This window comes from Amblyraja radiata, chromosome 32 (assembly GCF_010909765.2).
Source record: "Amblyraja radiata isolate CabotCenter1 chromosome 32, sAmbRad1.1.pri, whole genome shotgun sequence".
Classification (NCBI taxonomy): Eukaryota; Metazoa; Chordata; class Chondrichthyes; order Rajiformes; family Rajidae; genus Amblyraja; species Amblyraja radiata.
Window position 1 is genome coordinate 4,506,059 of NC_045987.1, and position 26,374 is coordinate 4,532,432.

At 44.3% G+C, this 26,374-nt stretch overlaps 1 protein-coding gene across 6 annotated transcripts in view; it reads left to right on the top strand.

The window, feature by feature from the left end:
• The window catches only part of astn2 (astrotactin 2), an 823,694-nt gene that overhangs the window by 133,547 nt on the left and 663,773 nt on the right, over positions 1-26,374 (top strand). For all 6 annotated transcript variants that reach the window (XM_033048879.1, XM_033048880.1, XM_033048881.1 and 3 more), the window contains exon 2: positions 6,097-6,472. In XM_033048879.1, coding sequence (XP_032904770.1) covers positions 6,097-6,472 — 376 coding nt within the window. The remainder of the gene's footprint in view (positions 1-6,096; positions 6,473-26,374) is intronic.

Consider the following 26,374-nt stretch of genomic DNA (forward strand, 5'->3'; position numbering starts at 1 on the left):
TTGTTGTGTCTACCTGCGCAGAATAGTTTAGTTTAGTGATACAGCACGGAAACAGGCCCTTCGGCCCACTGAGTCTACGCCGCTAACTCTACCCTATACACACCAGGGGCAATTTTACACTTATTCCAAGCAAATTAATCTACAAACCTGCACGTCTTTGGAGTGTGGGAGGAAACCAAAGGTCTCGGAGAAAACCCATGCAGGTCATGGGGAGAACGTACAAACTCCGTACAGACAGCACCCGTAGTGCCACTGTGCCACCTACGACATCGCACAAACAGGTTAGTAATAGTTGGTGCCATTCTGACATCGGCTGCTGTCTGTGTCGTGTTTGTACGAGCTCTCTTTGACCATGTGGGCTTCCTCCCACATGGAAAGATGTGGCAGCAAGTTGTGTCTTTTTGAAACAGTGCAGCACAGGAACAGGTCCTTTGTACAGCGTTTGTATGTTCTCCCCGTGACCATGTCTGTGCCAGACATTATGCCAAATTAAACTAATCCCTTCTACCTGCATGTGATCTATCCCTATATCCCTTTATCCCTCATCCCCCTGCATATTCATGTGCCATCTAGAAGCCACTTAAACGCCACTGACCTCCCTCCCGTACGGGGGCTTCCTGTCTGAAAGTAAGCCCAATGATCATGTTTAAGAAGGAACTGCAGATGCTGGAAAATCGAAGGTAGACAAAAATGCTGGAGAAACTCAGCGGGTGCAGCAGCATCTATGGAGCGAAGGAAATAGGCAACGTTTCGGGTCGAAACCCTTCTTCAGGCTGATGTGTCTGAAGAAGGGTTTCGACCCCAAAAGTTGCCTATTTCCTTCGCGCCATAGATGCTGCTTCACCTGCTGAGTTTCTCCAGCATTTTTGTCTACCTAGCCCAATAATCATACTTGGTGGTGCAGCGGTAGAGTTGCTGCCTTACAGCGCTTTAAGCGCCAGAGACGCGGGTTCGATCCCCACTATTGGTGCTTGTCTGTACAGAGCACACTCCAAAGACGTACAGCAGGCGCCTCTGGAGGGAAGGAATGGGTGACATTTCGGGATCGAGTCCCTTCTATAAATGGAAATTATCCCTAGTGTGTGTAGGATAGTGTTAGTTTGCGCAGTCAGGATCGAACCCAGGTCCCTGGCACCCATTCCTTCTCACCAGTGATGCTGCCAGTCCCGCTGAGTTACTCCAGCATTTTGTGTCTACCATGGATTTGCACAAGCTGTTTTTGATAAACACTTTTGTCCCAGTTGCACGTTTAGAGATATTTCTAAATGTCTAGAAGTGCCCTTCAACTCACTGTAAACAGGCCCTTCGGCCCATCCAGTCGGCTTCGACCAGCGATCCCTGCACAGTAGCACTGTCCAACACACACTAGGCAAGGCAAGGCAAGGCAAGGCAACTTTATTTATATAGCACATTTCATACACGAGGCAGACTCAAAGTGCTTCACATAAAAACATGTCATACAATAAATGAAATAATAAAATGAAATAAAATAGAAGAACTAAAAGAAAAGAAAAGCAAAATTAAAAATGCATTATAAAAAGTGCAAAAGTTAAAAGTGCAATGTAGTTAAGATTTAGCTGAAAGCTAAAGTAAACATAAAAGTTTTCAGTCTTATTTTAAAAGTGGTCAAAGTTGAGGCAAGTCTTAAATCTTCAGGAAGTTTATTCCAGCTATTTGATGCATAGTAACTAAATCCTGCTTTCCCATGTTTTGTATTTACTCTGGGAATCACTAGCAGATTTGTTTCAGAAGATCTTAGCGGTCTAGAAGGCTTATATAGTGGAAGCATGTCAGTGATATACTTTGGCCCTAAACCATGTAGTGATTTATAGGTGAGCAGCAGGATTTTAAAATCAATTCTCTGACTAGGGACAATGTACAATTTTTACCCTAGCCCATTAACCTACAAACCTGTATGTCTTTAGAGTGTGGGAGGAACCCGGGGAAAACCCATGCGATCACAGGGAGGGCGTGCAAACTCCGTACAGACATGATCGAATCCGGGTCTCTGGCGCTGTAAGGCAGAAACTCTACCGCTGCGCCAACGTGCGTGCCGACCTTAACAAGCATTATATTTTGAACATTCGATGTCGTGAAGTGTTGTTGATGAAATGTAATACCCTGTTACGGTGTTGGATTTTAAACTAATATTCTGACCAAAAAAAATCTTAACTTTGCAGAAAATGGTTGTAAATAAATCACATTTATTCAGCTTGTGCCTCATGCGATGAACCAAAGAGACATTGATAATGCAGCTGTTAGCTTTCCGTGAACCCTCTCTTTTGTATCAATGTCTATTAAGGGACATCGTGAAGGGATGGAAGATGCAGGAAAAATAGTGGTGGCAATTGTATTTAGTGGTGCCATATTACTTCAATTTAATCCTCCGAACTATTGATCTCGGCGTAATGATTCTTTGCTTTGTCAGTCTCTATTTGATGAAAATGGGCCAGCAGAAAGTCAACGCAAGCTTTCAAAATTTCACCCCGAGATTTGTTTGTTGCTGGGTGAGTCTTGGAACAGCAAAAGTGTGATCTTTTAATTCCTTTGGGCCTGGGGAGGCAATTATGCATCTTGCAGGGTGCCGAGTTTGAAATGGAGACTGTCAGACAGAGAGGAAGCTAGCTGTGATAAGTCCATTGAATGGCTAAATTTACTTGAGAGCGTGCCTCTTTGTTTCGTTTCTTTAGACTTAACATGAATACACTGTGTACAATCCCTCCTTGCTTTCTGGAAAAGACTTTTGAAGCCTGCACAGATATTCTTTTGTGCCTGTATATCATTTGCAGTTCAATTAGATGCGGGGTTTGTTTGACGAGCACTAATGTAACGTGTAGCTGCAAAAATAAAATCGGCAAACTTTTTTATTTGGAAAAAGGGCAGAAAGTTAAAACTGTTAAGACTTTGCTGATCTTTTTATCCATCGAGTCATCTCGCAGAGAAGCAGGCCATTGAGCCCATCGTCTCCCTGCTAACCATCAAGTAGTTTAGAGATCCAGCGCGGAAACAGGCCCTTCAGCCCACCGGGTCTGCACCGCCCAGCGATCACCGCACATTAACACTATCCTACACACACCAGGGACAATTTACATTTATACCAAGCCAATTAACCTACAAACCTGTATGTCTTTGTACGTAAGCCAATTAACCTACAAACATGTACGTCTTGGGGAGTGGGAGGAAACCGAAGATCTCATAGAAAACCCACGCAGGTCACGGGGAGAACGTACATTTTTCGTACAGACACCACTCAAAAGTCAGGATCGAACCTGGGTCTCTGGCGCTGGAAGGCCGAGACTCTACCGCTGTGCCACCGTGCTGCCCCTTATCTATACTATTCATATTTACCTGTACTTGGTCCATAGCCTTCTGCACGTTGGTGATTTCGATGCCTGGCATTCTGCTGAAAGGTGAGAGTACCCGTTTCCACCTTGCCCTCACAGAAAGGGCATTCGGGTTCCAACTACAGAAGCGGCACGGTGGCGCAGCGGTAGAGTTGCAGCCTTACAGCGCCAGAGACCCAGGGTTGCATCCCGACCACAAATGCTGTCAATGTGGAGTTTGCACATTCTCCCTGTGACCGTGTGGGTTTTCTCTGGGTGCTCCGGTTTCTTCCCACTTTCCAAAGACGTGCAGGTTTGGAGGTTAATTGGCTTCTATGAATGTTCCCTAGTTGTAGGATAGAACTAGTATACAGGTGATCGTTGGTCAGGGCAGACTCGGTCTGCTGAAGGACCTATTTCCGCACTATATCTCCAAACTAAACTAACCAAATCCAGCCTCATAACTGAAACAGCAGCATTGTGGTGAATAAATGTGCACTGTTGATAAATAAGAATCGTAAGCTTTAGATAGTTGGGATTTTATTTATCTGAGATGGTGTTTGAAGGGAGTGGGTCAGTCCTATGAACATTTTTTTGTGCTCTGAACATTCTAACATTAGTCTAGAAAATCGACACCTTTTTTACCAATTGCCGCTGCCTATTTCGACAGACCCGTATGCAGTTTGTGTATGTGTGATGGATTCTTCCAAACGCAGTTACTATCCAGAGAGAGTAAGTTGAACATGACAGGAGTATTATAGAAGGAAAAAAAAGACTTTAAGCTGCATGAAAAGATTAAAATAAGAGGCTAAAAGCTAGTGCAAGAAGAATTTCTTGAAGCAAGGTGGAAAATAAGCGCGCATTTTCGGGAGAAAATTCAGAGAGTCAAGTATTAGTAGCAGTGTAATAGGCCATAATTGACCCATTAAATTTGGGATGCTCGACACCACTTTGAAGTAATTGGATGCATCTTTGAGGGCGATATGGATTGAGGAGATTGAAGAGACAAGGGGGGTTAAGACCGTAGAGATGTATAAATGAAATTGAAGATTTTCAGATCAATATGTGTTAAATCAATAGCTGGTCTCTATCAGGAAGTGCAGAGGTGACTGATTTAGACACAGCATGGAACAAGTCATCAGCAGTCACCCTGTCCACTAGCAATATTCTGCAAATTAGAGTCAAATTACACAAGCCAAATAAACCTGACCAGCGATCAACGTACACTAACGCTATCCTACACACACTAGGGACAATTTACACTTATACCAAGCCAATTAACCTACGTCTTTGGAGTGTGGGAGGAAACCCGAGCATCCGGAGAAAACCCACGCAGGTCACGGGGAGAATGTACAAACTCCGTACAGAGAGCACCCGTAGTCACAACCAAACCCGGTCTCTGGAGCTGCGAGGCAGCAACTCAACCACTGCGCCCCACTTTAGATTCTCATTTACTGAGAATGAAGTCATTCGTGGTCACTGGTGCTCAATGACTGCAAGAGAATTGTCTGCCCTTGTTTTTGGCGCATCATAACTTTTGATTCCATTGATAAACTCTGTCCTCTATTCAATAGTTTTTGATACCTCTGCTAAAGGTGAAAGCTTTACCCCATATACCACATGCATGCTCCTCATGAGTTTACAAATATCTATCGAATCAAGTCAAGTCACATTTATTTATATAGCACATTTAAAAAACAACTCTGGTTGGCCAAAGTGCTTTACATTTGTTATAAGAATAGTATAAACGGGACGACAGATGGCACAATGGGCTAAGTGTTCGCCTGGCAACCGGAAGGTAGCCGGTTCGAATCCCGCTTGGAGTGCATACTGTCGTTGTGTCCTTGGGCAAGACACTTCACCCACCTTTGCCTGTGTGTGAGTGATTGGTGGTGGTCGGAGGGGCCGTAGGCGCAGATTGGCAGACACGCTTCCGTCAGTCTGCCCCAGGGCAGCTGTGGCTACAGAAGTAGCTTACCACCACCGAGTGTGACTGAGGAGTGAATGAATAATGCGATGTAAAGCGCCTTGAGTATTAGAAAGGCGCTATATAAATCCCATCCATTATTATTATTATTATAAACAAACAAACTACATACATATATACATATAGCCCTCGCTCAGTGGACGTCAGGAAAGGCTTGGGAGTATAGATAAGTTTTTAGTCTTGACTTAAAGGAGTCGATGGAGGGGGCAGTTCTGATGGGAAGGGGGATGCTGCTGTTCCACAGTCTAGGAGCTGCAACCGCAAAGGCGCGGTCGCCCCTAAGCTTATGCCTAGACCACGGGATATTCAGGGTGGTATTTGAATTGCTTTATTATTATCACATGTACCAAGGTACAGTGAAAGAGTTTGTTTTATGCGCTCACTGGGGAAATCGCACCGAACATGAGTTCAAATGGTGGTGCAAACAGAAAAAGGATTATAGTGTGCAGAATACAGTTTTATAGCTACAGAGAAAGTTCAGATAATAACACAGGGCCACGCAAGATGCATTGCAAGATTGGGAATACATTCTTATCTTATGAGTGGTCTGTTCGATAACAGGTGGGACAAAGCTGTTCTTGAATCTGGTGGTTCGTTCTATCAAGCTTTTGTGTCTTCTACATGTGTTGATAAAGTCATAAAACAGAAGCAGAATTAGGCCTTTCGGTCCCATTAAGTCTACTCCGCCATTCAATCATGGCTGATCGATCTCCCCTAACCCTGTTCTCCTGACTTCAATGACTGGAGATGTAACCCTCCCTCGCCTCTTGTCTTCCTCCCACACAGGGCGGGCTGATCGCTCTGCTGCTCCTCATCCTGCTCTTCACCATGGTGCTGTACGCCCGGCGGAGGTGGTGCAAGCGGCGGCGGGTGCCGCAGAAGAGCGCCAGCACGGAGGCCACCCACGAGATCCACTACATCCCCTCCGTGCTGCTGGGGCCGCAGGCCAGGGACAGCTTCCGCAACTCCAGGATACAGGCCCACAACTCGGTGGTGGGCATGCCCATCCGAGAGACCCCCATCCTGGACGACTACGACTGCGACGAGGAGGAGAATCAACTGCGGCCCGAAGCGTGCAACCGAGACGATGACTTTGGAAGCCAGGTGACCCGCACACTGGAGAGCCTGGGGAGAGGAGAAGAGAAGAAACCTTGTTATGCAGGTTTGGGCTGTTTTTGTTTTCTCATGGTTTAGTATTTTACTGTCGATGGGTTCATTTAAATTCCAACGTGATATAAGACCCTCTTATAAAGAAAGTAAACGGGCAGCGGCTGAGCTTTACAACTTCATGTTCTCGTACGATGAAGGTATATTTGTTTTGTTTTTTAAATATTTTTATTAGAAACAAACATATTATGCTAAAGTATAGTTACATATTATAGTAAAAAAACACTTTACATAAACATCAATCATACATTATTACATTTTCACTTTTTATTTGGCAAGTCCTAAAAGTGAGCATCCACTAATCACGATGCCACTGATAAATGGAGTTGTGTACAAGCGGGTTATTTTTAGCCTGCGTGCGGCCCGCCGTTTTAACGCTTTAAAGCTCAGGTAGAGAGAGAGAGAGAGAGCAACGTGACCAGGTCACAGGTAGGTAGGCACACTCTGCTTCTCTCCCTCTTACAGGCCCATCAACACAGTGCAAACTGCAGTGGCGCAGCGGTAGAGTTGCTGCCTTACTGCGCCAACGACCCGGCATCAATCTTGACTACCGGTGATGTCTGTGTGGAGTTTGCACGTCCTCCCTGTGACTGGGTGGGTTTTCTCCAGGTGCACCGGTTTCCTCTCACATTCCAATGGTTGGTAGGTTAATTGGCTTGGTATAATTGTAAATTGTCCCTGGTGCGTGGAGGGTAGTGTTAATGTGCTGGTCGGTGTGGGCTCGATGGGCCGAAGGGTCTGTTTCTACACTGTATCTAAACTAACTGATGGATATATTCACCAAATAGAAGCAGAAGAAAGTCTGAAGAAGGGTCTCGACCCAAAACGTCACCCATTCCTTCTCTCCAGGGATACTGCCTGTTCCGCTGAGTTACTCCAGCTTTTTGTGTCTATTTCATTAAAACAAGGAACTGCAGAAGACACAAGGTGCTGGAGTGATTCATTGGCTCAGACGGTATCTTATGAAAACATGGATAGGTGATATTTTGGGTTGTAACCCCTCCCCACCTTCCTTCCCCCCCCCCCCCCCATCCTCCCTTGTATTTTCCTTCCCCCTCTCTCCTGTACCCCATTTGGACTCGCACCTATTTTTCGACCTAAAACGTCACCCATTCCTTCCCTCCAGAGATGCTGCCTGTCCCTCCATGCTGAGTGACTCCAGCATTTTGTGTCTATCTTTGGTATACACCAGCATCTACAGTTTTTCCTACACCACTGGCTGATGTTGTCTTGCTCTCGCCACCCGATGTTAAGTCCAATTACTAAAAACTTATTTTAATCTTGATGAGCTCAGCAAATGCGGGCTGGATTTGCAATTGTAATCTGTGTGTTCTCAACACAGTAGGGATTTTTGTTTGATGCATGAAGTGAAAAGGATGGAGTTTTATTTACCCAAATAAAAATGGAATCATGGATTTCCACACATGCAGTGAATGTGTACATGGAATCAATGAAGTAATGGCCTGAATAAAATAATAAGCCTGAAGAAGGTTCCCGACCTGAAACATCATCTATCCCTGTCCTCCAGAGATGCTGCCTGACCCGCTGAGTTACTCCAGCACTTTGTGTTTTTTGTTCAAAGAATTAATGTTAGACTGAATCTGTTTACCTTTGGTCAGGAGAATTGGAAAAAGAAAGGAGTGCCTGTTGGAATTGATCAGCCAGACTTTGAAGTACAGATATTTCCGTGATTTATCTTATTCCAATTTTTTCTAAACATGGTTAAGATGGTTTTAAAGCTCTAGTTTCTTTTAGCTTAGAAATGCAGTGCGGAAACAGGCCATTCGGCCCACCGAGTCTGCGCTGACCAGCGATCCCCCCCCACACACACACACACTGAGGTCAATTTTTTTGATTATTTTTATCCCAAGCCAATTAACCTACAGATCTGAGCGTCTTTAGAGTGTGGGAGGGAACCAGAGATCCTGGAGAAAACCCACGCAGTTCACGGGGAGAGAGTACAAATTCCGTACAGACAGCGCCCGTAGTCAGGATCATCCCGGGCTCTCTGGCGCTGTGAGGCAGCAAGTCTACCGCTGGGCCACCGCACCATACTGCTTTTAATACTCCCATTTCTCCATATGGTACTTCAGTCTGCTGATTTACCTAACAGAATTGATTGGTTTTGGGGTTTAAAAATAGTGTTGGCACGCAGTCAAAGCTGGTAGAGCTGTTTGCCTCACAGCGCCACGGACCCCGATTCGACCCTCACCTCGGGTGCTGTCTGTGTGGAGTTTGCACATTCTCCCTGTGGCCGCCTGGGTTTCCTCCCAACTGCCAAAGACGTGCATTTTGTGAGTTAATCGGCCTCTGTCAGGTGCCCCTTGTGTATAGGGAGAGGATGCAAAAGTGGCAACATAGAACTGGTGTGAATGGGTCGACCCACAATGCTGGAGTAACTCAGCGAGACAGGCAGCATCTTTGGAGAGAAGGAATGGGTGATGTTTTTTTCAGACTAAGAATCAGGGGAGAGGGAAATTAGAGATATAGAAACATAGAAATTAGGTGCAGGAGTAGGCCATTCGGCCCTTCGAGCCTGCACCGCCATTCAATATGATCATGAGTGATCATCCAACTCAGTATCCCGTACCTGCCTTCTCTCCATACCCTCTGATCCCCTTAGCCACAAGGGCCACATCTAACACCCTCTTAAATATAGCCAATGAACTGGCCTCAACTACCCTCTGTGGCAGAGAGTTCCAGAGATTCACCACTCTCTGTGTGAAAAAGGTTTTTCTCATCTCGGTTTTAAAGGATTTCCCCCTTATCCTTAAGCTGTGACCCCTTGTCCTGGACTTCCCCAACATCGGGAACAATCTTCCTGCATCTAGCTGTTCAACCCCTTAAGAATTTTGTAAGTTTCTATAAGATTCCCTCTCAATCTCCTAAATTCTAGAGAGTATAAACCAAGTCTATCCAGTCTTTCTTCATAAGACAGTCCTGACATTCCAGGAATCAGTCTGGTGAACCTTCTCTGCACTCCCTCCATGGCAATAATGTCCTTCCTCAGATTTGGAGACCAAAACTTTACGCAATACTCCAGGTGTGGTCTCACCAAGACCCTGTACAACTGCAGTAGAACCTCCCTGCTCCTATACTCAAATCCTTTTGCTATGAAAGCTAACATACCATTTGCTTTCTTCACTGCCTGCTGCACCTGCATGCCTACTTTCAATGACTGGTGTACCATGACACCCAGGTCTCGCTGCATCTCCCCTTTTCCTAATCGGCCACCATTTAGATAATAGTCTGCTTTCCTGTTTTTGCCACCAAAATGGATAACCTCACATTTATCCACATTATACTGCATCTGCCAAACATTTGCCCACTCACCCAGCCTATCCAAGTCACTTTGCAGTCTCCTAGCATCCTCCTCACAGCTAACACTGCCCCCCAGCTTAGTGTCATCCGCAAACTTGGAGATATTGCCTTCAATTCCCTCATCCAGATCATTAATATATATTGTAAATAGCTGGAGTCCCAGCACTGAGCCTTGCGGTACCCCACTAGTCACTGCCTGCCATTGTGAAAAGGACCCGTTTACTCCTACTCTTTGCTTCCTGTTTGCCAGCCAGTTCTCTATCCACATCAATACTGAACCCCCAATGCCGTGTGCTTTAAGTTTGTATACTATGCCGTGTGCTTTAAGTTTGTATATGGAAGGACAAGGTGTGAAAACGACAGATCAAAGCAGACAATGTTCCAAGCAATGCACAATGGTTGGAACAATGGGTGGACATGGGGATGGGGCCTGGACTTTGTGCCTGCCCTCATAATGGGAACCATTGTGGGGGATGTTTTTATGTTTAAATTTCTTTATTATTGTTTTGTTGTATTCTTTTTAATGTGCTGCAATGACAATCCGCAATTCACAACACCAATTGGTGTATGTGACAAATAAAGAACCTTTGAACCTTTGGTTCTTTGTAAAAGAGAACCGCAGACGCTGGTTTAAACCGAAGATAGACGCAAAAAGCTGGAGTAACTCAGCGGGACAGGCAGCATCTCTGGAGAGAAGGAATGGGTGACGTTTCAGGATGTCTGCAGAAGGGTCTCGACCCGAAACATCACCCATTCCTTCTCTCCAGAGAAGCTGCCTGTCCCACTGGGTTACTCCAGCTTTTTGTGTCTACAATGGTTCATTGTCGGCTGAGGGGAAGGCGACAACGAAGCATACAAACAATAAAATTAATCAGGAGGACAGTGAAACTAGTCGGAGCACTAGGGTGGGGGAGGGACAGAGAGAGAGGGAAAGCAAGGGTTAGAGAAATCAATGGTGTGATTTGAACGGGTGATTGGTGATTAGCGTAGATTCGGTGCGCCGAAGGGCCTGTTTCCACGCTGCATCTTTCAATCTAAACACGTGCAGACACATGCGAAAACAAAAGTTACACTGGCTCACACAAGATGTGCTGGAGATTTGTAATTCCACATCACGCAGTGCAGGTTTTGTAGAAAGTACATCACAACAAAGTCTTCAGAGCCACTAATAGCTCTAAGGTATTGAACATGGATCATTGATGAGGCAAGATTTTTAGAATCCTGTTCATTATCACAGTCAAAGGCCAAATTGATTCATCAGCTCTCAATAACAAGCATCAGGAACCGAGACAGTTATCGATTAGACTGTCAGTTCTATGCCTTATCCTAACGAGACGATATGCTTAAAATAACTTGTATTTCCCAATTATCTGGACATGATTTTATAATTCACATTCCAATTCTGATCTACATCTCCACATCTCTTTCCAATAGTGAATGCCTCATGATTGTGCTACGGTAAGAATTAGTGACTGGTTGACATAAGTTCATTAAGTTGTCGGAGTCGAATTAGGCCATTCGCCCCATCAAGTCTACTCCGCCATTCAATCGTGGCTGATCTATCTTTCCCTCTCAACCCCATTCTCCTGCCTTCTCCCCATAACCCCCGACACCCGTACTAATCGAGAACGTTAGCGAATGTTCCCGTCTTGAATAAACTAAATATATGTGTCACCCCTCGCATACCTTAACTTAACATCCCCATGGGCAGTCGGCTTGCTTGATGATTCAACGTTGAAAGATTTATTATTTCATAAGCAAGTGCTGGTTCCTCATTTCTCACCATTGATGAATAGGTTCAATTTTAACAAAAAGGCTTATCATCCCGATTGCTAAGACTATTGTAGATCAAACAGTATTGCTGATTTGATCCGTGTCTGCTTTTGCTGCTGATGACCTGATCCATAATCCATATCAGGTTGTCCACGCCACCACCACCTGGCGGCATGCGGGCTGCCATGTTGTTTTTGGTTGTAACTTACGATTCGGAGCCTGCAGCACTCATCTCGATGGTCTCTGTATGTATACGAATTAAAGTATTTGTTATGATATATAATGACTCCATCATAAGTACTTTGCACAGCTATATCGCACTCAGATGAATGAATGAATGGATACTTCTGCCACAGTGAATTTATTTGTTTAGCTCACCCAAGGCATGCAAAGAGTCGCCACGTAAAGGACACTGACAGTTACAAAGTACCCCACGCCTTGTCCTCTGTTCTCTCTCCCCCCCTCCCTCACGGCAGTCCCCCAACACCGGGTCTTCTGTTCTCCCCACCCCACCCCCTCACGACAGTTCCCCCACTGATGCTGTTTCTCCTCTGCTGTCTCCGTAAACCTTGTTATCGCCAATAACAAACATCTAAAGGGTAAATAGCTTTGCTGTTCTGTTACCCTGTGAACAGCTCATTATTTAGAAAATTGTAAACTTGGTGAGCTGATCAGTAGTGTTGATAGGATTAAATAAAGGATACTTAATTCCTCATTGTGAATCCATGCAGCGTGCACTTGGGATCCAGTCTTTTATTAAGTGATGAAAGTGCGGCTGCAGTTTGCTAGTTCCACAGGTCCTGTTGTCAACAGGATTAATTACATATAGATAGAAAAGGTAGCTTCTGTGCTTGACATGAAACCATGTATTATCGAGGTGAATGTGAACAGGTAGGGGCAGCATGGCGCCACAGCGATAGAGTTGCTGCCTCACAGCGCCAGAGACCGGGTTCGATCCTGACTGCGGGCGCTGTCTGTGCAGAGTTTGTACGTTCTCCCCCCGTGACCAAGCGTGAGTTTTTCCCGAGATCTTCGGTTTCCTCCCACACTCCAAAGACGTACAGGTTTGTAGGTTAACTAACTGTGGTAAAGGTTGTAAGTTGTTCCAAGTGTGTGGGAGAGTGTTAGTATACGGAGTGATCGCTGATCGGTGCGGACTCGGTGGGCCAAAGTACCTGTTTCTGTGCTTTATCTCTAAACTAAACTAAACTAAATGTAATCTGGAGTGAATGGGAGACAGAGAACTTAAGAACAACTTTTAAAGCCACACTAACTTTTCTAGTGCTGCAGATGAATGCCAAGAAAACATTGATTGTTCAAAGGATAAAAGGGAATTGAAATCAGCTTCAAAAGTGGATTCCATTGCTTTTATTCTCAATGCAAAAATCATGAATTGGAAGTAGTGCAACCATTCTCATGCCTGTACCACCTCATTCAATTTTTTCTGGAGAAAATATGTTCGCCATATTTCAAATAGCTCCTCCAGACCCATCAGAATCTGGCGGAGTCTCGACACGAAACGTCTCCCTCCCGCAGAATATTGGCATGTGTACCGAGGTACAGTGAAAGGCTTTTGTCTGCGTGCTATTCAATCAAATCGGATAATACTGTACATGAATTGATATTGATATAATTTGATATAATTTAATTGCCACACAACCAAGGTCGGTGGAATTTGGGTTGCCAAAAATACAGCCAAGCCAAACTCAAATACAATAAATAGAGCAAAGGGATAATAACATGATACAGAATATAGTTCTCAGCATTATAGCTTGTAGCAGGCACTTGCTCATAAGGACCAATTTGTAGTGACACAGTGTGAATGCTTCTTAGTATATTGTCATGTGTATCGAGGTACAGTGAAAAGCTTTTGTTGCGTCCTAACCAGTCAGCGGACAGACAATACATGATTACAGTGTACAGCTACATGATAAGGGAATAACGTTTAGTGCAAGATAAAGCCAGCAAAGTCCATTCAAAGATAGTCCGAGGGTCACCAATGAGGTAGATAGTAGTTCAGCCTGCTCCAATTTTGCTTGAGTGGTTCAGTTGCCTAATAACTGCTAGGAAGAACCTGTCCCCAGAATCTGGAGGTGTGCTCTTTCACAATAGCTGATCGATCTGTTGCTGCCAAACTTACGGTTATCAGCCCATCCAGAGGGCAAGTTGAACTCTTGCAGGTCTTAGCCCTTGAGTTAAAGTCTACTTCTGCAGCTGACTCCAACAGCGAGCAATAGATGCGTAATGTTAAAAAAGAACGATGTGCAAGTGACGTCAACCGTGCAAGATAGTGCTTCAATTTACAGGAGAACGTTGTGCATGAATAAACTTCCGCTGGGCAGTGAATCAAAACACCGCATCGTACGAGGAACATTTACTAGCCTATTGTGTTTTTGTGAACTATCTTGCAACTTGGACATCCAGGAGCGGAATAGACTGCAAAATGTTGTGACCACTGCCCAGTCCATCACCGGCTTTGACCTCCCCACCATCGAAGGGATCTATCGAAGTCGCTGCCTCAAAAAGGCAGCCAACATCATCAAAGACCCACACCATCCAGGCCACACACTCATTTCACCATTGCCATCGGGAAGAAGGTACAGGAGCCAGAAAACTGTAACGTCCAGGTTCAGGAACAGCTTCTTCCCTACAGTCATCAGGCTATTAAACATGACAACAAATAAGCTCTGAACTACAACAGACTTATTATTATTATTGCACTATATTTGTATTTATTGAGTATGTGTGCATGTGTGTATACACACACTGAACTTTTATTTTCTCCCGTTATGTACTATGTTTACATATTCTGTTGTGCTGCAGCAAGCAAGAATGTCATTGTTCTATCTGGGACACATGACTATAAAACACTCTTGACTCTTAATATAGACCATTTGTCTCTCTGTTTACTTCATCAATGCAGCAAGCAATTATTCTTCTGAATGCATCTAATTGTTGCACTTTTAAATTAATGGGTTGTATGTGAAGTACTTTAAGATATTTCGAAACAACATTGTAAGGTTTCACGAAAATGCAAGCCGTCTGTGGCGATGAATTCCACAGATTCACGACCCTCTGCCTAAATAAATTCCTCCTCATCTCCTTTCTAAAGGTATGTCCTTTCATTCTGATGTTCAAGAAGGAACTGCAGATGCTGGAAAATTGGAGGTAGACAAAAGTGCTGGAGAAACTCAGCGGGTGCAGCGGCATCTATGGAGCGAAGGAAATAGGCAACGTTTCTGGTCTGAAGAAGGGTTTCGGCCCGAAACGTTGCCTATTTCCTTCGCTCCATAGATGCTGCTGTACCTGCTGAGTTTCTCCAGCACTTTTGTCTACCTCCTTTTATTCTGATCTTGAAATAGGTTAAATGTGTTTCTTTGACCATTTGAAAACCTCTTGAGGAGAAGAGATACGTTGTGGTGTTCAGAAGACAATGCCAAGTAGTCCTGAAGGTTGAGCAGATACATGCACTTCATTCAAACCTTCTGGGGTGGTGCATGGTACAAAGGTTTATAGATTGCCACTTTATTTTTACCTTCAAAGATCCTTTTCTTTCTACTAAATAGTTCGATAACCTCCTTAGCGGTTTTGCAATTTATCTGCTCTGTATAAACTGAAAGGAGAATGGTACATTACATGAATAGGAATGAAGCCAAGGGTTCAGATTAAGTTGTTCCCCCAGCAAAATCATGGATCTTCTGTTTGGCAGCATTTATTCCCATATCGTTATCTACCTCGGGGCCGTTTATATTGCGGGAAGTTCCCAAATGTACAACTGAATTGAAATGTCAAAACTTGACTTGAGTTCACTTTACACTGAGAAACAGGGGAGAGCATAATACCTAGAGCAGCGTTTCTCAACCGGGGCTCGCCGCAACGCGAGGGTTCCACGAGAGGTCACTCGGGGTTCCGAGTGAAAGAGTGATAAATAGGCGAATGATATTGTTGTGCGATGTGGCCCATAGACAGGAGTGACAACTCATGGTCCTTTATTGTAACACAAGCGGAGGAAACATTACATGTCATCGTCTCCATAGTCAGCATCAAGTCTAATCGTGAGATGGTGAAGTGCTGTAATCAATAGTCCGGGGTAGGGATGAAGATCTGGACTGGATTACATATGGAATGTGCCGCATGCATAACATGTGTGAGGATAGATATAATAAAGGTAGGCTAACATAGTTAATCTACACGTACGTAAATTCATTTTCGAGTCCTCTTTGTGTTTAATTTCATATTCGTAATTGTATTAGATTAGATTAGATTAGATTTGTTTATTGTCATTCAGACCTGTCGGTCTGAACAAAATTTAGTTTCCCTGCAGTCATACATATAATTAAAAAATGACAAAAACACACAATCTACACAAATTTAACATCCACCACAGTGAGTTCACCAAACACCTCCTCACCGTGGTGGAAGGCAAAATCTTAAAGTCTCTGTCTTTTCCCTCTTTGTTCTCCCTCTGTGCCGAGGCGATGGTTCAAACTCCGTTTATCCGCTTACAGCATATTCTTGGAAAATTCTTGTGTTTTATAATAAAGTCTTCAACCTGTTGTATCATTTAGAAGTATAATTATCATAGGGGATATATTTAGTGACGTTTATACAGCGCCAGTGTGAAGCGGCCGTTTGTGGGCAGGAGCTGCATGTGATTATGTGTATTAAGTTTGCCTTATGAACTTTAAATTTACGAAAGAGAAAGAAAGAGATTAATAAAGATATATAATCATTTTTACGTAGGGGTTCCCTGAGACATGAAAATTATTTCAAGTGTTCCGCAAGGTTAAAAAGATTAAGAGACGCTGGCCTGGAATGTCGAATGAGTGAGGCAGTAACAGTAGGTGAGTGATGAAACTACTGTGATATGAAGTTTTCCCTGACAAAGGAAAAAACCTTACCAAGACCTCGAGGTTATAAGATCATGAGGTCATAGGTAATAGGATCAGAATTAGGCCATTCGGCCCATCAATTAGGAGCAGACGAGGGCATTCGATCCAATTTGTGATCCCAGCTACAAAGACAGATGTGTACAGCAATTCGTTCTTCCCACACACAATTAAAGCATGGAATAATCTCCACCCTACTATAGTTACCCAACCAGATGCAACTAAATTTAAAGTAGCTCTTTCTTCCCAATAACCCTTTCTGGATTAATCCCTCCCTTCACCACCTCCAGTTTAAATTCCATTTAGAATATTTTGGAGGATCAAGAACCAAGAATCAGGTCTACACCACCATTCAAACATGGCTGATCTATCTCTCCCTCTCAATCCCATTCCCCTGTCTTCTCCCCTTAACAGCCGCACTAATCAAGAATCTATCTATCTCTGCCTTAAAACTCCGGTTCAGGAACAATTTCTCGCCAACAAGCATAAGGCTATTGAACACTACAAACGCCAGCTAAACTTTGATCTACAAGCTCTCTTGGCTGCACTAGGGACTATAGACTTTTATATTGATTTGTTCTAATATCGTTTTTTTTTAATTTATTGAACATTTTTTGTTTGATATGTTATCTATAGAACTTTGTCATAAGGTCATAAGTGATAGGCACAGAATTAGGCCATTCGGCCCATCAAGCCTCAGCCGCCATTCAATCATGGCTGATCTGCCTTTACCTCACCACCCCATTCTCCTTGCATCAATAAATTAAACTAGTGGCCCACCACTGATTTTCCGGCACTCTTGGTTCTAGAGCCTTGCCGGATTATCCATTTTCCAGGACCAACAGAGGTCACGGCCTCCGGGAGGTGTCCCATGGTACTGGAACGTTCCGTCTAGGCCGCCGAGGGGCCGAGATAACGGCCCGCAAAGTCGGCCTTGGGAGTCGGTTATGGGAACGGATCTGCAGACTCCAGCCGGGCCGGAGTTCCAGAACCCCTGTCTCAATGAGGTCAAGATCGGTCGCCTCACCCGGTCTAGTCGCCACACGTTCGGGGGGGGGGGGGGGGGGGGGGACTTCCAGGGAGGGATTTCAAGTGTGTTCTCCTAATTTTGTCCGGAGTAATTTTGCCTGGAAAATCGGTGGTGGACCTGTATCTGTAGACAACCATTGTGCTGGCTTGCAAAGAGAAGGAATCTTCACGGTAAAACGTTTCCTCAAAAACAAACGTGGCACCCAGGGTAATGTGCAGACTCCACATAGACAGCACCCGTAGTCAGGATGGCAGCTCCGTCAGCTGAATGTCTGTGCCACGCCTTTCTTTGTAACCTCCATCTCTTGGAATATTTACACCTAAAACAAATTGCAGTGCTCTCTGCCGCACTCATTCACATTCTAAGGCATTGCATTCCTTGCAGAAACCCACCTAGACACTTACTTCACTCTCCACGGTAGACAAAAAATGCTGGAGAAACTCAGCGGGTGAGGCAGCATCTATGGCGAGAAGGAATATCTCTCCAAAGATGCTGCCTCACCCGCTGAGTTTCTCCAGCATTTTTTGTCTACCTTCGATTTTTTTCCAGCATCTGCAGTTCTTTCTTAAAGCCTTCGCCCACCACGATACTTTTGAATTGATAACTTCTCAACAGAAACTGCCCCCCTGCAGAAGGCATGGAAATGTACTTGTACAGCACAGTTTCCTTTGACGTGTGTGGAGTGGGAACTTTATTTACGTGCATTGTTGTGTTTGCTCCCTGAGTACACAGAGCATGCAGTTTTAGGTTGTAATTAGCACGCAACACACTGCTGTGAAACTGTACAGACGCATGAAGGAGATCATGTAGTCTATGAATAAAAGAGCATGCCATAATAGGAGGATGAAATGCTGTTCAATTATAAATTTAAGGTTCTGGCCTGAACACAGTTGCTCTCCTGTCCTGGACCCAGCGCTTCAATTTCCAAATATGCTCTGGGATCATGGCGAAGGGGAGGGGAGAAGAGGGAGTGACCCAGGTGACACTCAACAGGTCACGGTGGCGCAGCGGTAGAGTTGCTGCCTTACAGCGAATGCAGCGCCGGAGACCCGGGTTCGATCCTGACTACGGGTGCTGTCCGTACAGAGTTTGTACGTTCTCCCCGTCACCTGCGTGGATTTTCTCCCTTCGGTTTCCTCCCACACTCCAAAGACGTGCAGGTTTGTAGGTTAATTGGCTTGGTAAATATAACAACTGTCCCCAGTGGGTGGAGGATAGTGTTAATGTGCGGGGATCGCTGGTCGGCGCGGACTTGGTGGGCCTGTAGTCGCCTAAATAATCGCCTAAGTGGAACAAGCTCACAAAGGGCCTGTCCCACTTACACGACCTAATTCACGACCTCTGCCGAGTATGCCCTTGACTCATACACGCAGCATGGTCATTACGAGGTCGTAGGTAGGCCGTAGGTAGGTCGTGATGCTAGTTGTAGGTACTCGTGGCATCTAGTAGATCGGGGCGTTTTTCTAGCCTGATAAACAATGGCCACGAGTAAAAAAGGTCACGAATTAGGTCGTGAAAGTGGGACAGGCCCTTAAGGCAGCACCACCGTGCCATGGTTATCAACCAAAGACTAGTTAAATACCCAAGTAGACGGTTGTGCCTTCAACTTGTCCAAGGCTGTAAGCTTTACATATCAAAAAGATTTGATTAAATAGTGGTCTTGAGTGGGATGGATCTGATTGCTTCACTTTTTTATTAAATGTGATTTTAATAAATCTGTACTAGCTTTCCTTTCTCAAGCAGCAGTTCAAATTGGAATTCCAGTACTCATCCTTTCTGTCTAACCGAACAGAATCATTGAAGATGGATTAGCTTTTAAATAAATAACATCTAACTGGAATGCATTCGATACGTATATCAGATTTTTGTTCCTTCGTCTCGTTTCGACGGACAGGATTAATTATTGTTACCCTGAATTATTGTTACTTCAGGCAAGCTCTTAAAATTATTATTCTACAATATATCGTTGAGTGATTGAATGAATAATTACAAAGGGTTAGCAGCAGACATGGGTCGGCACGGTGGCCAGTGGCAGACTGGGTCTAAAAATATTGGTTGCCAGGAGACAAAGGGGGCCAACTTCATCAGGGGCCCAATTGATATAGGGGGCCCACTTCATCAAGGGCCCACTTGCCTTCAGGCAAGCTGACACCCTGGCCAGTCCATCACTGACGGTGGCACAGTGGTAGAGTTGCTGCCTTGCAGTGCCAGAGACCCGGGTTCGATCCTGGCCACTGGGCGCTGTCTGTACGGAGTTTGTACCTTCTCCCCGTGACCGGCGTGGGTTTTTCCGGGATCTCCGGTTATCTCCCACACACCAAAGGCGTACAGGTTTCTAGGTTGATTGGCTTGGCATAATTGTAAATTGTCCCAAGTGTGTGTACGATAGCGTTCGTGTGCGGGGATTGCTGGTCAGCACAGACTCGGTGCTGAAGGGCCTGTTTCCACGCTGTACCTCTAAACTAAACTAAACAAAATATGTTGATGGTGACGGCCAATAGTTTTAAAAATGCCTGTTCCATTCCATTCCATTCCCTTCAAATCAAGATTCATGTTTATGAATATTTTCAATTAAATTGGGCTATTTGATAGAAATGGTAGTTTAGCCGACTCAACTAACAAGTTGTGTAGACTGGCATGGAACAAAATCATCCCTTTCAATGTGCATTTGAAGATTGTGATGAAGCAGTCAACGTTACAAAAGCAGAAGGCAGCATTGTGTACAGATAATCAAATTATAAAGCTGTCAGTTTCACAGATGCTCAAAACATGTGGTCATGCGAGAAGCTAGAAGACCCTCTGAGGCGCAACTTTATTTCATACTTTGTAAATTTACAATCACGTACAACTAATAGTTGGGCAGCAGTTCAAGCAAGAAAGATAGTTCTTCTTCATCGATAGAACGCCGGATGCAACAATAGTGAAGGAAAGAACTGCAGATGCTGGTTTACACCGAAGGTAGACACAAAATGCTGGAGTAACTCAGCGGGACAGGCAGCATCTGCCGGCGGTCGAAGCTCCCCTCCAGGGGCGATGATAGGTCCATGCCGGACCCGCGGTAGAAGTTGGTCGCGGGCTGGCAGATAGAAGGAATGGGTGACGTTTCGGGACCCTGTCCCGCTGAGTTACTTCAGCATTTTATATTTATCAAAGATGCAACAATAGTGTTGGCTTTTAATGGTTATTTATTCTGTTAGACCATTTCGTAGGTCATAGGAGCAGAATTAGGCTGCCGTTCAATCTTGGCTGATTTATCTATTCCTCTCAGCCCCACGGTTCAGGGCTACAGGCTGTAGATTGGACTTTACTGTCCTTTGTAACTTTGGCGTCCCCATATACGTGGTGACGCGTGTTCAGCCTAGGCTGTATGCAAAACAAAACATTTCAGTGTACCTATTTATGTGATAATAAAGTATCATTCATCCATTCATTCATTCATTCATTAATTCTCTCATTCTCCTGCCTTCTCCCCATAACCCTTGACACCCTCACTAATCAAGAATCCATCTATCTCTGTCTTAAAAATATCCATTGACTTGGCCTCCACAGCCTGCTGTAGAAAATAATTCCTCAGATTCACCACCATGACGTTTTGGGTCGAGACCCTTCCCCAGACCTCTCCCTCCCTGTCCTGTATTCCATCAAGAAGACCAAGAGAAAGCGGAAGGATGGGTTTCATGAGCCTTAACCACCTGACTTTCTCAGAGTGCGATTCACCAATGGCTGACATTCACAATGGTTCTTTTGCGTTAATACGCTGTGTGAATGTTTTGATGAGTCCAGTGTGGGAACGGCTCCATTCTCCTGTGTTAAAATTGCCCCTCCAGGGACCAGAAGCGGGTTGGTTTTGGGCACTGCAAATTTAAATCCGTCGAAACAAGACCCATGAACGTCTGATCTCAGCAAAGTTACAGAAGAAGAATGGAGCTTTATAAAAACTTTTCGGTTTTCTTGCCAGGAGCCAAGAGCTTCATGCCTTCTTTCCACTGGAGTTGCAATTAACTCTGCCGACGCGATACCTTATGCCCTTTTAGCTGAAAGCCAATTAAATAACTCCAAGGAAGGCATGTTAGATTGGGAGAAGGATGTCATGTTCTGTTGTGCATCTGGGAGCCAATTATTCAAGGAGATCAATCACGAGGGTAATTGGCTTCCCCTGACCCGTTCAGTCAGTAATGAAGGGAGTGAAGCCATTTACTGTCATGAAATGATAAGTGAAGCTATCTTCTTTGGTACGGAGATGAATTAGCTTAGACCACGTTGGTAAACAAACAGGTATATCACTCTACAAATCTTCTTGAAAGGTGAGGGAAAATTAGAATGCACACCCAGTTAATTCCTGTGGAGAAAGCCTTTTCGCCTTCAAAAACTGCCTGTTTCGATTCGAGATACAGCGCGGAAACAGGCCCTTCGGCCCACCGAGACCAGCGATCCCCATACACTAACACTATCCTGCACACACCAGGGACAATTAGCAATTTTTAACGAAGCCAATTAACCTACCAAGCTGTATGTCTCCGGAGTGTGGGAGGAAAGCGGTGCACCCGGAGAAAACCCATGCATTCATGGGAAGAACGCACAAAGTCCGTACAGTCAGCTCCTGTGGTGAGGATCGAACCTAGGTCTCTGGTGCTGTAATGGCCCTGTCCCACTGTACGATTTCATTCAAGTGCTCTCCCGAGTTTAAAAAAAATCAAACTCGTGGTAAGCACGTAGAATTAACGTAGCGGGTACGTCGGAGCTCGGGGACGTTTCTTAGTGGCTCGTAACGCTAACGGCAGGTACTCAGGAAGACTCGCTAACGGCAGGTAAGCACGGGAAGACTCGTGAAGATTTTTCAACATGTTGAAAAATGTCCACGAAAGCCCCGAGTTCTTACAAGCGGCCATTTCCATAAATCTCCGAGTTCGAATCAGGGCAAACTCGGGGAGAACTCTTGAATGAACTCGTACAGTGGGACAGGGCTTTAAGGCAGCAACTCTACCGCTGCGCCACCATGCCACCTACTCTATCCTGTTCTGTTTCCATTTCCCTTTGTGTTGAAAGGTTATTATCTTTACCTTCATTGAATAAGTTTCTGAACTGGCTTTGGGTTGAATTATGGCTTGTTTTTCCAGTCGATCATAGGCAGAAATAGCTGCATAATCTGTGTATTGGTTATTGCTTGGAATTCAGAACATTGTAAGGAATAAATCCAGGTCTGAATTAATGAAGAAAATAGAGATAATCTTCATAGGTGGCAAACATGAAAAGAAGAGATCTTGTTTATTGCAAACAGAAATGTCCCTCCTAGTTACAGAAATGATAGGTTTTGAGTGATAACCACGTTAAAACACACAATTTTACATTTAATCCGCACTTTACCACATTTTCATGAGTTATAATTGCATCTGCTTCCACGATTTTCTTCCGGAAATAGATTGCAGTTCGTAGCTCAAATAGAAACAATTCTTCTACTGACTAAAAGGGTGGCACGGTGGCGCAGCGGTAGAGTTGCTGCCTTATGCCCCTGTCCCACTTAGGAAACCTGAACGGAAACCTCTGGAGACTTTGCGCCCCACCCAGGGTTTCTGTGCGGTTCCCGGAGGTTTTTGTCAGTCTCCCTACCTGCTTCCACTACCTGCAACCTCCGGGAACCGCACGGAAACCTTGGGTGGGGCGCAAAGTCTCCAGAGGTTTCCGTTCAGGTTTCCTAAGTAGGACAAGGGCATTACAGTACCAGAGATCCGTGTTCGATCCTGACGACGGGTGCTGTCTGTACGGAGTTTGTACGTTCGCTCTGTGGCCACGTGGGTTTTCTCCGGGTGTTCTGGTTTGCTCCCACACTCCAAAGACGTACAGGTTTGTGGATTAATTTGCTTTGGTAAGATTGTAAATTGTCCCGAGTGTGTCGGATAGTGCTGGTGTACAGGTGATCGCTGGTCAGTGAGTCGAACAGCTGGTTTTCGCGCTGTATTTCCAAAGTCTAACGTCTAAATTTGATGCATTCACTTTATTTTCACATGCTATTTAAAACTGTCAATGCAATCACTACTGAGAAAGGGGTGAAACTTAATCAGTATCTATAAATGATTGTAGGGTGAGCTACTTTGTGGAACACCCCATATTTCCTTTGGCCTTTGTCATGCTGGTGAGAAGACATTGAACTGCTGGCATTTCCGGGTTTTGCATGTAATGAGATTACATTTCTCGATTTAGTAGTCCATTTCAGCTTCCAGATGCTTGTAACATATTAGATTTTTTTTACCGGAATGAATGAGATTAAATCCGCCACATGTTCTGCATGTATATGGATCCTGCCCAAAGCTTCCTTTTAAGATGGATTTCTTATTATTTTGAGCTGAATGTAAACTTGACCACCGGAATTATTCCACTGGAATAAAGCCCAGACGTTGTAATATAATCACATTTTTCTTCACAGAATCATTAGAGGAATAGATCGGGTAGACGCACAGAGTCTCTGACCCAGAGTAGGGGAATCGAGAACCAGAGGACATAATTTAAGGTGAGAAGGGAAAGGTTTAATAGGAACCTGAGAGGTAGCTTTTTTATACAAAGGGTGGTGGGTGTATGGAACGAGCTGCCGGAGGGGGTAATTGAGGTAGGTACTATCGCAACGTTTAAGAAACTTTTACAGGTACATGGATAGGAGAGGTTTCAAGGGATATGGGCCAAATGCAAGTAGGTGGGACTAGTGTAGATGGAACATTGAGCAACATGTGAGATAGATGGGCCGAAGGGCCTGTTTCCATGTAGCAGGACTATGATTCATTACACTCTCCTATTTCCTATCTTGATTCTACTCCACTGCCATGAGTCAAACCTTGTTTTGAATAACGTTCCAACTAAATAGGCATGATATTAGCATTTAAGAGACTTTTAGATAGTCAATTTTGGATAAGCAGGGAATAGTGGGATTGGATTATATGCAGGCAGATAAATTGATCTTGGTATTATGTGCAGCCCATGCATTGTTGTCTGAAGGGCCTTATGCTGTATGTTGTTTGCTGTAGTCCGTATGGACAGCACCCGTAGTCAGAATCGAACCTGCATCTCTGGCGCTGTAAACATAGATACATAGAAAAATAGATACATAGAAAAATAGGTGCAGGAGTAGCCCATTCGGCTCTTCGAGTCAGCACCCCCATTCAACGTGATCATGGCTGATCATCCAAAATCAGTACCCCGTTCCTGCTTTCTTCCCATATCGCTTGATTCTGTTAGCCCTAAGAGCTAAATCTCACCCTCTCAGAAAGGCAGCAACTCTACTGTGGTGTGAATTGTTTGAATCCAAAATCTCACAATCATGTTCTGTCAAGTAGCTTGGATAAAAACTGACTGTGAAAGCAAGGTGAGAGGTCGACTCATTGGTCACGACTTGGCAGTCGGGAGAATCGATATAAGAAAGCTCACACACGCAAGCCCGGTTAATGAAATACATTCAGAGTAAATTTAAGTGTGTGCAATCTGAAAGAACTTGGCTGAAAATAGAAAATCTGAAAAAAAGGATTAAGGAAAAAAAATCCTAAAATTCATTTTTAGAGGCCTATGGGAACAAAAGAAGAGAGGAATTGGAAACAAGAACCATGCTAAATGATTTGACAGAGGTATTTGAGGAGGTATTTTATAATGGAGACACGATTCATTGGTTCCACCAACTCTAGACTTGAGGCCCCACTTCAGAAATTAAGCACATAATCTTTCACTTCAACACCGAGATCATAAAATGTACTATTTTCAGATGAATGATCACATTGCCTGAGTATCAATGGGAGACAGATGATCCACTGAAACTAAGGTGATGTGTTACTGGTCACTTAAATGGGAGATATTTATTAAACTTTTTAATGATTCAAGAACGGCTTCTTCCCAACAGCCATCTGGCTCTTGAACACTACCAGGGCGGCACGGTGGCGCAGCGGTAGAGTTGCTGCCTCGCAGCGAATGCAGCGCCGGAGACCCGGGTTCGATCCTGACTCCGGGTGCTGTCTGTACGGAGTTTGTACGTTCTCCCCGTGGGTTCTCTCCAAGATCTTCGGTTTCCTCCCACCCTACAAAGACGTACAGGTTTGTAGGTTAATTGGCTTGGTAAATGTAGAAATTGTCCCGAGTGGGTTTATGACAGTGTTAATGTGCGGGGATCGCTGGCCGGCGCGGGCCTGGTGGGCCGAAAGGGCCTGTTTTCGCGCTGTATCTCTTAAACTAAAACAAAACAAAAAGACCGGAAACGTCACCCATTGCTTCTCTCCAGAGATGCTGCCTGTCCCGCTGAGTTACACCAGCATTTTGTGTCTATTTTCGATTTAAACCAGCATCTGAAGTACTTTCTTGCACGCGGGCTCAGTAGTCTATTTCTGTACAACTGCTAATTGGGGGCAGTGTGGTGAGAACTGTTTGTTTTTTTTGTTGTTTTTTTAATATATTTTTTATTAGAAGTAGACATATTATAAAGTATAGTTACATATTATAGTAAAAAGACTTTTCATATACATCAGTCATACATTATTAAAATTTTCAATTATCAATTACTTCTGCTTCTAGTGTTTTTATTTTTTATAGAAAGAGAGAGAAAAAGAGAGGGTAGAAAGTTACAAATTTAAAAAAAACAGAAAAACAGAGGAGGTGGAATGGGTTACCTGTAATACGTCAATGGAGATAGGTTCGTAGATTATAAAGTATAGCTTTTCATCTGATCCTGAGTTCAAGTTTCAGTTCGGTCCTCGTGCTGTGCCAATCTATCCCTTCAGATAGTTAATGAATGGAGCCCAGATTTTATCGAAAATATCTTGTTTGTCCATTAAGACAAGTCTAATTCTTTCTAAGTATAGGGTCTCCGACATTTCCGTAATCCACATATTAATTGTGGGGGTTGTAGGGCCTTTCC